The following is a 12333-nucleotide window of genomic DNA, read 5'->3' as shown; positions in this document are numbered from 1 at the left end:
TTTTTAACTTAGTTTCTAAATTTCTGATTCAAGAGGATTTTTCTTATCCCTAAATAGTTGTTTAAATACATTTAACTGATTGAAGTATTGTCTTACAGTTTTTTCTGCTTCATGCTTTTTTTTCTTTTGAGAGGATTTTCATCAGTTCATTTATAGTGATTCTTGATTTCTTATTTCTTCAACAACTTTGTATGGATCTCTTCTATTTTTCTATTTCTTCTGTGGTTCATGGGTATTTTGCAAGATTCCTGGTTCATTGATTTCCCCTTCCCCCCATGTTGTTATTAACAAAGCCGAGATACTTTAAATACATTTATTATTGTGAGTGTTACATATTTGTTTTGTGCTGGGGAAAGAATTGTATGATTTTCTATTTACTGGTTCTCTTTTCTTGCAGGAACATGAAATTTCTCCCTTTCACTATTTTTCCCTCTTTATCATCCAATTTTCAAAAGCCCACCTCTCTTTTCTTTTTTGATATTTTTCTCTGCCTCAAAATTGCTTATTTTGAATGCTGCTCTTTTACATCAAATATAAATCCCATTCCTGTTAGTTCTTGTTCTGGTCATAGAAAACATTTTAAAATATTTTCAGATTCATAATTCACTTAACGTGTTGCTAGTTATCCTTTAAGATCTGCCTTAGGTAAAAAACTGCCATCTTCTTTCTTCCCCAGTTTATCTTAGTTGGATTTGCTCAACACAAAATCATGAATTAGAACAGAGGTGAGAAAGAGCTTGTGTTTTTTTGTTTGTTCTTCTTTTACAGTCATTTTGAAATTTGGACATTCTTCATCTTCAAATTATGCTGAGACCATAGTTTTTTTGCACTTCTATTTTTTTTTCCCTTTTTGTTGTTCTGTACTGTTTTTTTGGAGAAAATACTGGGAAATGAGGACATAGGAAGTTTACTTAAATGTCCTCTAAGAATTGATTTAGCCTTTCATAATTTATTCCTTTGCAATAACTTCTTGAACACATGAATTAGACAAGTGAACAGTGCTTAATTAAAATATAGACTTTGTTTTAGATATATTTTTGTCGATAACTAGCATAATTCTATTTTACTAGATAATGTACTTGATTTTTTAGCTCAAATAATCTATATATCTACTGAAAACATGTATTAAAAAAATTTAACTGCAATCATTGGTTTATTTATATTTTCAAAGTCCAGTCAGTTTTTGCTTTACACATATTGCAACTGTTTTAGGTACATACAGATTTACGATGTTATAAACTTTCTGTTGAATAGCGGTTTTGTATTTGGATTTTACTTCCCTAGGTGTTAAGTCTTATAATCTTTTTCTTTTAAATGGAGTGATTAGTGCAGATATATTTAAAATAATTATTGTATATATTGTTTTAAATCTACTGCTTTTATATTTGTTTTCTGTTTTTCGAATTTGTTTAATCTGTTTTATACACATTTTATTTTTTCTCTATTCTTTACCTCTTTTGGATTCATCGAGTAGCTATAGTTTTCTTTTGTCTTTATATTATCTTATTGAATATACAACCATTTTTCATTTAGTTCATTTTAGTTGATTAGGTTTAATCATAAACTAATAACTTTATCACAATTCAAAAACAGCAGTCATTTATTACATATTTCTAGTCATTTTTTTGCTATTATACCCTTGTATTTTCATTCTACATCTTGAAATGCCAAAAGACAATATTATTATTATGTTGAAATGTTTAAAAACAATTAACTTTTACCAAGGAATTACCCCACTGGTAATTGTGTATTTAGTGTATTTATCTTTGGACATCTTGTAGTTGTCTTTTGACTTTTTTTGTGTTTTAATGAGATATTACTAGTTAGCTCTACTTCCTTCCTCAAAACTGTGTTTCCATTTAAAAACATATTTCTTATAATATTTATTTTGGTCCAGTTTCATAACAACAAATTATTTTGTTTTTTATATAAAAATATTTTGTATCACTTTCATTTTTTTAATAAATATTTTCAATGAATATTGAAACCCAGAATGGCTATTCTTTCCTTTTCAAATGTTGTAAGCATTACTTCATTATCATCTGGCTTCTATTATTTTTGTTGAAATCATTTTTCAGCAATAATGTTGGTATTTGAAAAGTAAAACATCTTCTATCTATGAATGATTTTAGACTGTCTTTGCTTTTCTGCAATTTTGTATAATACCCCAAGATTTTTTTGTTTTCTTTTTAGTATGTATTTGGGGGAGACTACAGGACTTCTTGAATATATGTGTTGAAATATTTCATTCCTTTTGAAAAATTCTCAGTCAATATTTCTTCAAATATTTTATTTATCTCAATTTCTCTACGACCCCACTTGCAGATATATTTGACATTTTCTCTATGTTCTTATATACTTTAATACAATTTTCCTTATTTCTCTTTTTCGGTCTCTCAATTTGTTCTTTATTACTGACCTCTTTTCTAGTTTAATAATTTTCACTTGTAGTATTCACATATAATTTTTGAGTTGATTTTAATTATTTTATCATCTGCCATCTTTTTATCTATTTTCTTGTGTATGTTAACCATAATTATTTTAAAGTCTGTCTGACAATCGCATTATCTTGATCATTTGTACGACTTTTTAAAAAAAGATTTTTTTCATTTTACCTCTTGATTTAAGGTAATTTGCCTCTGTTTCATTTAATGTGTATTAATTTTTTTATTGAATTTTGATATAATATATTAAATACAATGAAGATTCAGATGATTTATTTTCTGTAGAGAAGATTTAATTTTGTTTTGTTAGTCAGGTTGAGTATACAAAAATAACCTTCATTTGGCCAAAATTGTTTTATTTTCTTTTGTAAAACTTTCCCATCTAGTGTATAGCCATTTGACATGTCTTAACTGATAGCCTGAGGTTTGTACCTATTTATTCACGTGTACTTTTTCATCTATCTATATCTAAGTATCTGTTTATCCACATGTAACCTGGTGGGAGGAGATAGTGTTAGCTGACATTTTTTTGTTAGTAAGACCTGGGAAGATGTATATGAACCCACATATGACATCTTTGGGTTGAAAACTCCTGTCGTCTATTTTAGGCAATAAGAACACATTAGTCATAGTTCTTTCAAAGTCTATGTTTTATAACTGCTATCTCTGGATCTTGGGCTATTTCTTTTTTCTTTTTATGCCAATTCTGGGGCATTAAAAAAAACTTATTCTCCAGGATTAGTTTTTAATTGACCTGAATTAATTTTAATATCCAAAAGTGACTAAAAATGTATAAAATCTGCTAAAGATATTTTAGTAATCGGAAGTGAGCATCTAAGAAAGCATGGTTAAATATAATTATGGAGGAAATATTTTTAAAATTTATTTTAGTTTATATTAAGATTAGTAACTGATGACCCATTACTAGTTAGCTCTACTTCATTAATCTCACTGTGTTTTTCTTTTCAAATTTTTTCTTTCTCTTCCTATTCTCTATATTTTCTTTAAGTTAACTGGAAAAGAATGTTTATTCTTTCTGTATACTCACTCCCACTGAGAGTTTACTTATATTCTGGTGCAATACTTAAAGCAAAGTCCTTAGAAATTACAGCACATAAAGAGGCCTTGCAGAAATAATCCAGTGTCATCACTATTTGCCTTCCATCTATTAAAAATGTAATTTGCTGAGGTAGTACACCGTATTCTCAGTTATTGTTACACTATCACAAAAAAAGGGAGATCTTTGTTTTCTATGTGTGCACTTTCTAAAAATCTCCAAATGAACCTTGGAATGACAATTCCCTTTTAGTTTTATTTTCAGTTTTTGAATGAAAATATGATGTTTTTCTTTTAAATATCACTAACATCTTGCAATAAAACAAACTTTGGACTGAGAAAGCCATAATGCTAAGAGAAAGTACTGACTCAGTTACTAAGAAACCTATATTTTAAGTGATTTCACCCAAACTTTGTTCAAAGTATGAAACAAGAAAAGTGGTAATGAGTCATTATTAAGTAGCAATTACAGTTTTCTGTTATTTTTTATTTACTATATATTTTGAAATATATAATACTAGCTGTAGTTTTAAATTTAATCTGAAATATTTTAGTTCACTTTCATGTTTATTCTATCTCCTGTTCTGGGGCTGAAGTTTAAAAAATTGGATGAAATACCAGCAGTCCAAAATTATAAAATGGCGTACAAAATAATATCGTACATCGAATTGGTCAATGTGATTCTTCTTTTGGCTTGTCCCGGGTGAAATTGATTTATGTTGGCTGTGGAGTACTTCAATATGGCTTGTGCCCTAAAGCCAGAGTTTATATTTTTCTAATATACATATATTTGTCTTATAATTTGCCAAGGAAATATTGATATCAGGAAACCAGGATAAACCACTCATATCTAAAGCTCTCCGCACTGTAAATGTGAAAAGTATATCCTGTATATAAAAAAGTCCTCAGGAATTATTTACTTCTTGGCATAGACAGTCTTCAGTCTGGTACATTGTAGCTAATTGCCTATAAGTGGTAATAAATATACTTAAAATAAAACTAATAAACATATTGTCTTTTTGTTAATTGGCTTTCACAAAAATCATTCTATAAATCTAGCTATAATTAGCTTAACTATATTATATTTATTGCCTACAATTCATAGCTAGTCAAAAATAAATGGCAAACATTTAAAGAAATGCATCTCAGAAGTCATCAGCTTTAGTTAAATTATAAAACCTAGAAATCATCTGACCTATTTTTATTTAAGAAATTTAATGGCTAGCAGATCAAATTACATTGTATAGGTCTAAAAACCTATAGTTTTGCATACTAAAATTATTTCTAACAAATCTTATTTTTCTAAGAAAATAGGAATGCCATACAATAAAAATCTTCACTTGAAGAAATAAAAACTATGTAAATATTGTTATGTTTCTCTAAGTGTCGTCTTTTTTTTTTTAATTGTAAAAGGTAAAATAAATATTGTTATAAAATTATACAGGCACTGCTTTTCAAAATGCCTCAAGTTTTTCCTTGTAGCTTGCTAGCCTGGGAACTCTGCCAGACTGGATGTTAGTTACCAAGACAGGAAGACTTGGGGCTAAATAGAGACTCAGACAAGTAGATTCAGCTCTGTTTTAGAGGAGGGGGTTTATTCTGGCAGGTGGGACATGATGTCTGAATTTTAAGAGTGGTAAATACTAAGCCAGAAAGAGAAATCGAATAAAGTTTAGAAAGGAGAATTGAGTAAATATTACTAAAAACATGCTGCTTTAAAAACTTTTACCTTACAAGTTGGTTTCTCTGCTTTATTTCATTTACATTATCTCTTTAAAATCTGTATGAAATATATGATAGGTTTTTTTTCTCGGAATGTTTTTCTCTTTTTTGTCTACTTCACGAATCTTTTACACACATTCCTTCAACAAGTATTTACTAAATCAATAAATGAACACTTTATATCTTATTTGGTGGGGGAAGAGGAATAAAAGAAACTGTGAATGTTTTCATAGCAAACAAAAAATCTTATGAGTATAAATTATCATTATCATTATTACAGTTAGTCTCATTCATTATAAGAACTAAAAATACCTGACAAAGGTTGAAAGCCGAAATCACAATCAAATATAGCACAATTATAGATATTTATTTATCATATCATTTGATAAACATTTAAAAAGTTGACCTTTCTGATAGACTATAAAAATATTATGTAAATAAGCCTACAGCCATGCCACCCTGAACACTCCTGATCGCATCTGATCTCGGAAGCTAAGCAAGGTCGGGCCTGGTTAGTACTTGGATGGGAGACCACCTTGGAAGACCCGTGCTGTAGGCATAAAAAAAATATATTATATATACATTTAAAGACTAACAAAACACAAATGATTGTGTGCAAAACACAATAGATGAAATCATAGTGATAGCCATACCATATACTCTCTGTGATTTAGATAAAAATCCACTTTACACTGAAGCGAACTGTAAACAATATACAAGAATATTGTTAACAAGGGAGGAACAAGGTGAGAACAAACAACAGGCTCTAAAACCCATTCAAATTCTAAAATTCTCTGACTATTGTAGAAGAAATTATCTAGCAATTTCTATTGAATTAACTTCCTTAGGTTTAATGAATGATATAGATATTTTTAACAGTTTTTATGTTGTACACTGGAATGTTTTCACTCAAAATGTTCATTGCTAGTTATGTATCACTTTATAAAATGAAAAGGTGTTTATGTTTTATAATGAGCTATGTTTCTTCATTTCCTCTTGAGGAATGTTTTATTATTTAAATGATAAATATTATTACTCATTTAGATGATTTTAAAACTAAGATTTATTTACCACAACCTCTGGCCATATCTTTGACCATTTTTTTGTGTGTGTGTTGGTATTTTTCAGTGAGGCCAACAGTAATTGAAACTGACATTTATGTAAACAGCATTGGACCAGTTGATCCCATAAATATGGTGAGTAATGAATATTAAAAAGTTATAAAGTTTTTGAGTATATACCTAAATAATAGAATGAATATGTTAGTAATTTCTGATAGCTAATTCCCAATGAGTTGAGGGCAACATGTGCAATTACTATGTTCCAGGTATTATGAACTAGAACTGAAATATCCTCATATCTAAGACCGTGTATCCTGTTACTCAAATGTGCTGCTTTGGGTAGGATTTTAGGCATAAAACCTTATCACATCATCGATCTGCAGTGGATCCTTGAAGAAATCTCGAGTGACCAGAAAGACTGAAGAGAAAGTAATATCAGGGAAGAAAAGGGACTTATTGGCAGAAGTTGAGCATGCACAGTCATGGTGGAATGAAACAGCTTGATAAGATCAGGAGAACTTTTGGGAATTTAATAACACTGGAACATAAAGTACGAGATAAGGAATTAAGGCTGAAATAATGTTTAAGTGCCTTATTAAGGATCGTGCTGTAAATCATAATAAGATATTTATGTATTGTATGAATTATGTCCCCTTGCATAAGGGAAATGACTGGAAGCTCTTTATCAGGAGATTTATATTTTTAATAGATCAGTCTTATAACAGTATAGGAAATGGTTGTAAGTGGCCAAGTCCAGAGTTAGAGAGACCAGTTAAGAGGTTGTTACATTAGTCCGAGCAATAGATCTTGAAGGCCTTACCTAGTGCAGTAGCAATTGAACTAAAGAAGAAAATAAATAACACATTTAAGAACTATTTAATGGACAAATTTTTCAGAATTTATTGATTCATTGGCTGTGTATAAGGTGACTTCAAGGTATACAGATGAGGAAACTTTGCAGATAGTAGAGCTAATATTTGAAATAGGGAATATAACCCTGTGCCCCAATGGCTAATGGCACATGCAAAAGTTGCTGTCCAGCAATGATTTGGATTTTAAGCCTGTTGTTTAGGGAAGAAATATGACAATAAAGATGTAAATGGAGAAGGAAAGAGGGACAGGCAGCAGAAAAGATAGCTTAAAATCTCAAGAAAGTCAGAGGGGTAGGATAACAACCAGGAAGAGATGATATTATATAATCTAAGAAATTGAAGAGGATGAAGAAGGAGAAACTAAAATCAACTGTCAATATACATGAGAATCCAATGAAGAATGGATTCAATTGGACCCACTTGTGTTGGCAATTAGGTGGTACTGGTTATCTCCCTAGATGAAATTAAATGGAATGGTGAATGTAGAACAGAAATAGTAGCTTAATTGTATGTCCCTCCTCCATCCTCAAAAATGGTCTAATATCCGACTTCTTGTCACAGAGCTCTGGACACATATGTGGGTTCTGCAGGAATGGACATGAAATCATGTACTGATTTCAAGGTGATGTGGAGTAAATGGGAATGCAGGTTAACTTATGAACCACTATTTTGAAAAACTTGGCTTAGAAGAGAAAGAGATAAGAGTATGGTGGTATAGAAGGCAGAGAGAGAGAATATAAGAGAAATACAGGAGGAAGAGAGAACAAGAAAAAACGTCAAGGGAAGGTCATTTCAGATGGAAAATGATAAAGTATAGTATCTATGTTTTACCTTTAATACATAGAATAGATAATGTTTTATTACTACTCAAAGGGTATAATTAACACCTCCAATATAACCTATAGACATTATTAAAAATAGGTTAAAAATGTTCTGTTCCAAACCCTAATAATCCAATTTTTATAAGTCAGACTACTAGTTCTCATTCAGTGGGCTTACTGATATGTTATATGCATCTCCTTTGAGTTTGTCTTCCGTATTAGTCTCTCAGCCTTCCATAAAATTTGCCACAGACTGGGTGGCTTAAACAATAGAAATTTATGTCTACATTTCTGAAAGATAGTAGTCGTTATCAAGGAGTCAGCAAGTCTTTTCTAGGCCTTTCTCCTTGGCTTGCAGATGGCCTCCTTCTCGCTGTTTCCTCACATAAACTTTCCTCTGTGCAAATACATCCCTGGTGTTCTTTTTGCGTCCAAATTTTCCCTTCTTCTAAGGACACTAGTCCAATTTCATTAGGTGCACCCTAATAACCTTATTTTAACTTAAGCATCTCTTTAAGTTTCCTAGCTCAAAATACTTTATATTCTGAGGTACTGGGGATTAAGGCTTCGACATAGGAATTTGGGGAGAATACAATTCAGCCTTAAAACCATTTGAAGATAGTGCTCCAAGATTTTGCTGATTTTTTCCCTTACTTCATTTATTCATTATTACAACAAATTGTCTCTTTATTACAGGCCTTAACCACTTTATATCTGAATAACCATAATACTTAACGATTGCCTGTGTTTGCTTACTCTAATAGTATTACAGTCAGACTTATTTTTTTTCTCACTCAATATGATGTTCACATGAGTCATTAGCTTTCCCAGCTGCTTTTATTGACTAATATACTGACAGCATTTGGGCCACACAATAACTAACATCTTTGTCTCCTTATTGCAAATGAATATGAATTGGCTTTGAATAAGTTGAATTTGAGAGTCTGAAATTAGGAGCAAAATCTCAGGAGAAAGCTCTGGAGCAAATATCTGTCAGTAATTAGCTAAACCTCCGAGAAATGAAGAAAACAGTCTTAAAGTAAAAAGAAAAAAAAAAAAGAAATGGACATCAGGCCTTAAGGAACATGTACCTTTAAGGACCTGTAGGGTGAAGCTGAGGTAATAAATGAAACAGCAAAGTTGGCAAGAAAATGAAGATAACACAGTGGCAAAGAAACCAAGGAAAAGAAAATTTTTATGAGATTTTTAATATTAGCTCTGCCCAAACTGGAATCCTATACAACCAGTTGATCTTTATAAAGATAAAACACCCTAAATACCTGTATGTATGTATTACTTAACATCATGAAAATATGAGATTTAATAAAGTAATACATTACTAAAATGTTAATTTTTCTTTTTAGGAGACTCTTCAAAAGTTGAGCTTTTAATTAAACAGTGCTTACAGAAGATAAGTCAAGCATATGGAAATCTATACTTTCCTGAAATGTATATTTTTCATTTTGTGCTTTTGTTTTCAATTTGAATTAATTTATTAAGAGGAAAAAAAAGTGGTCATTAAATTAAAGAGAAATAAGATTCAAGGTTGCATTAATATTCCAGAGATAGTTTGGTAATAATGACTACCAAGAAGCTTTTATGATTATTTTACTATATAAAAGTTTTATGATATTAAAGATTTTGTTTTCCCACTGAGGCAAATTACACACTTATAACTTTGGCCAATGATAAATTTTTAAAAGCTAATTAAATGAAATTGCTATTAAAACTGATGATACTGAAGCACATACAGGAATGAAATATCTGCTAGCGTTTTTTAAAAGAGAAGCATTGTCATACTAGAGATTAGTAAGAATCAGTTTATATAGAAGACTTTTAACTAAACAGTACAGGAAAATTAGAATTCAGTTTTCATAAAATGAACAAAATTACTTTAAATGTGAGTGTAATCAAGCAAGGAGACTTGAGTGTAATTAAGCAAAAAGAGGGTATGTGTTTCAAAAAGAATGGCCAAGTATGTGTGTGTGTGTGTGTGTGTGTGTGTGTGTGTGTGTGTGTGTATGTGTGTGTTTCTGCGATGGGAGATGGGTATAGTTAGATAATCTATAGTTAGATAATCTGTTTGATGAGAACTGACTTTTAACTCTTTTTTACTTTATCTTGTTTTATTAGATTCATTTTTAATAATAAATTCCCCAGACATATAACATGTTTAAACATTCTAAATATATTGAAAAGGTGGGTGCTCATAGAGAAATTTTTCTTCATGAATTTCTTCCATTGCAACGAGCACATTTCTTCCAAATGATTTTTGCAATTGATGCTGAAGTTCAATCTCTCTTTCCTTTTTTGCTAGTACCTCTCCTTTCTTCCTTTTCTTTTTTGTTACTGCCACTTCTAGATTTAAGGAAATAAAGACTGAAGCATAGCTCCTAGGTATCAAAGAAACCCTGTTTATTCCTTTTGCTATATTAAGGTACATTAAGTTGAGCAATTATGAAACAGCAGAAACATGAAAAGATTTTTTTTTCCTATCTGGACATTTGACTTGCATATGCTAATGGAAAGGAAGAGGAGTTTGGTCTTTCTGAATGTGATGAATTAAAGTACTTGAAAAACTGCATTTATGTTTAACAGTTTTAACTTTAGTTGCGTGCTTTATAGAATATGTTAAAGCTCATTACCATAGTTTTAATTTCTTTACTTTTCTATATTAATATTTTTATTTTTTAACATTAGATACTCTAAAATTTATTTTTTCATAGACTTTTTTAAAACAATACAAAATATAAGTATATTTTGATTCCACATTAAGATAAATAAAAATTATAAATGAATGAGTGTTGTTTTCATCTCTAAGCTTTGACTCAGTATGCTCATTTGCCTCATAAATATGACATTAAAGATCTTAGAACTTGAAAATTAAATTAATCTCTGAATCTCCCAAATTATCAAAATAATTTTATTTCTTCATGTAAACAAATTTTTTAGTTCATGGTTTTATTTTTATTATATGTATTTACTACTTATATTGTAACACTTGATGCATTGTCTACTAAAGGATGTGGCCTTAAGAAGCATAAACTCTAGTGGGGAGGATTGCTAAATAATGAAAATTAGATAAATACAGAAGATGAGGGGCCAGGAAAAGGGCTGTGTGTGGACTCATACATATTTTAAGTTTCAAATGGTGACCCTATGCTATTTTTTCTAAAAAAAATTATTAAGATAGTTTATTTCATTATTGTAAAATAAATACATGACTAATATGAGAAAATTGAATATTTGATTAAGGCCAAAGAAAATTTAAATGTTCTAGATTATCATTATCCAGTATTCACTGTCATTACCACCATTTTTCATAACTTTATATAGTTTTAGTACATGCTATCATATTATTAGATAAAATTGTTTGATAACATTGTGTCTATTCACTCATATCATGATTGTTATTGCATTTAATTATTTCCTGAAAAAAATCTTTAAATATTGCATAATATTAGGGGAAAACTTGTACTGTATTTAATAATCCATTATTCGACATTTGGGATGTTTACAGTTTGTTGTGATTAAGAGTAATGTTATCAAAATCCTTTTTGTCATTCATAATTATTTTCTTAAGACATGGGTACAAACACTTCTGAGACCTCTGATATTTATTGTCAGACTTCAAAGATGTCAATTTTGAATTATTTTCTAATTCTATGCCTCAAATTAGAATACCAGGTTAGTTACAATTTTGAGTCCTTTATGAATCAGTAGATATAGAATGTTGTAGAGTGGGCCTTTACTGCTTGGTAATTCTGGTCTCAGTCTAGGCTTAAAGAGGAAAGTCTGGCAAAATAAGGGCCTAGATAGTTTGTTTTAACTTAAAACTTTCATATATGTGATTAAAAGCTGGGTTTAGCTTTACTTTTTACCTGTCTGTTCCAAGTCACTATTAGAATTGTTATAGTTGATTCAAATGTACCTTATGACTCTTTTATTTTTAAATCTTTAAGATTGAATTATTTGGTCAGGTAAAGACAAATATCATATGATTTCACTTATATGTGGAATCTAAAGAACAAAATAAATGAACAAACAAAACGAAAACACTCATAGATAGAGAACAAACTGCTGATTGCCAGATGGGATGGAGGTTGGGGGACTGGGTGAAAAAGGTGAAGGGATTAAGAAGTATAAATTAGTAATTACAAAATAGTCATGGGCCACAAGGATGTAAAGTACAGCATAGGGAATATAGTCAGTAATATCTAGTGCCAAGTGTGTACTAGTAATTCGGGGGATCACTTGGTAAATTATATAAATGTTTAACCACTATGCTGAACATCTAAAATATATATATATAATGATTGAATTATTTGGATTACATGGTACCTCCCAAGGGCTTTCA

At 30.1% G+C, this 12333-nt stretch overlaps 1 protein-coding gene and 1 pseudogene across 1 annotated transcript in view; both read left to right on the top strand.

Annotated features, from left to right (window-relative positions):
* Positions 1-12333, top strand: part of GABRG1 (gamma-aminobutyric acid type A receptor gamma1 subunit) — a 72181-nt gene that overhangs the window by 29154 nt on the left and 30694 nt on the right. Inside the window, exon 3 of the mRNA XM_011362806.1 lies at positions 6351-6418. Within this exon, the coding sequence (XP_011361108.1) occupies positions 6351-6418 (68 nt within the window). The remainder of the gene's footprint in view (positions 1-6350; positions 6419-12333) is intronic.
* On the top strand, positions 5664-5781 carry LOC111741529 (annotated as a pseudogene).

Source organism: Pteropus vampyrus, unplaced genomic scaffold, assembly GCF_000151845.1.
Source record: "Pteropus vampyrus isolate Shadow unplaced genomic scaffold, Pvam_2.0 Scaffold79, whole genome shotgun sequence".
Lineage (NCBI taxonomy): Eukaryota > Metazoa > Chordata > Mammalia > Chiroptera > Pteropodidae > Pteropus > Pteropus vampyrus.
The sequence above is the reverse complement of the archived record's forward strand: the minus strand, read 5'-3'. Positions and strand labels throughout refer to the sequence as shown.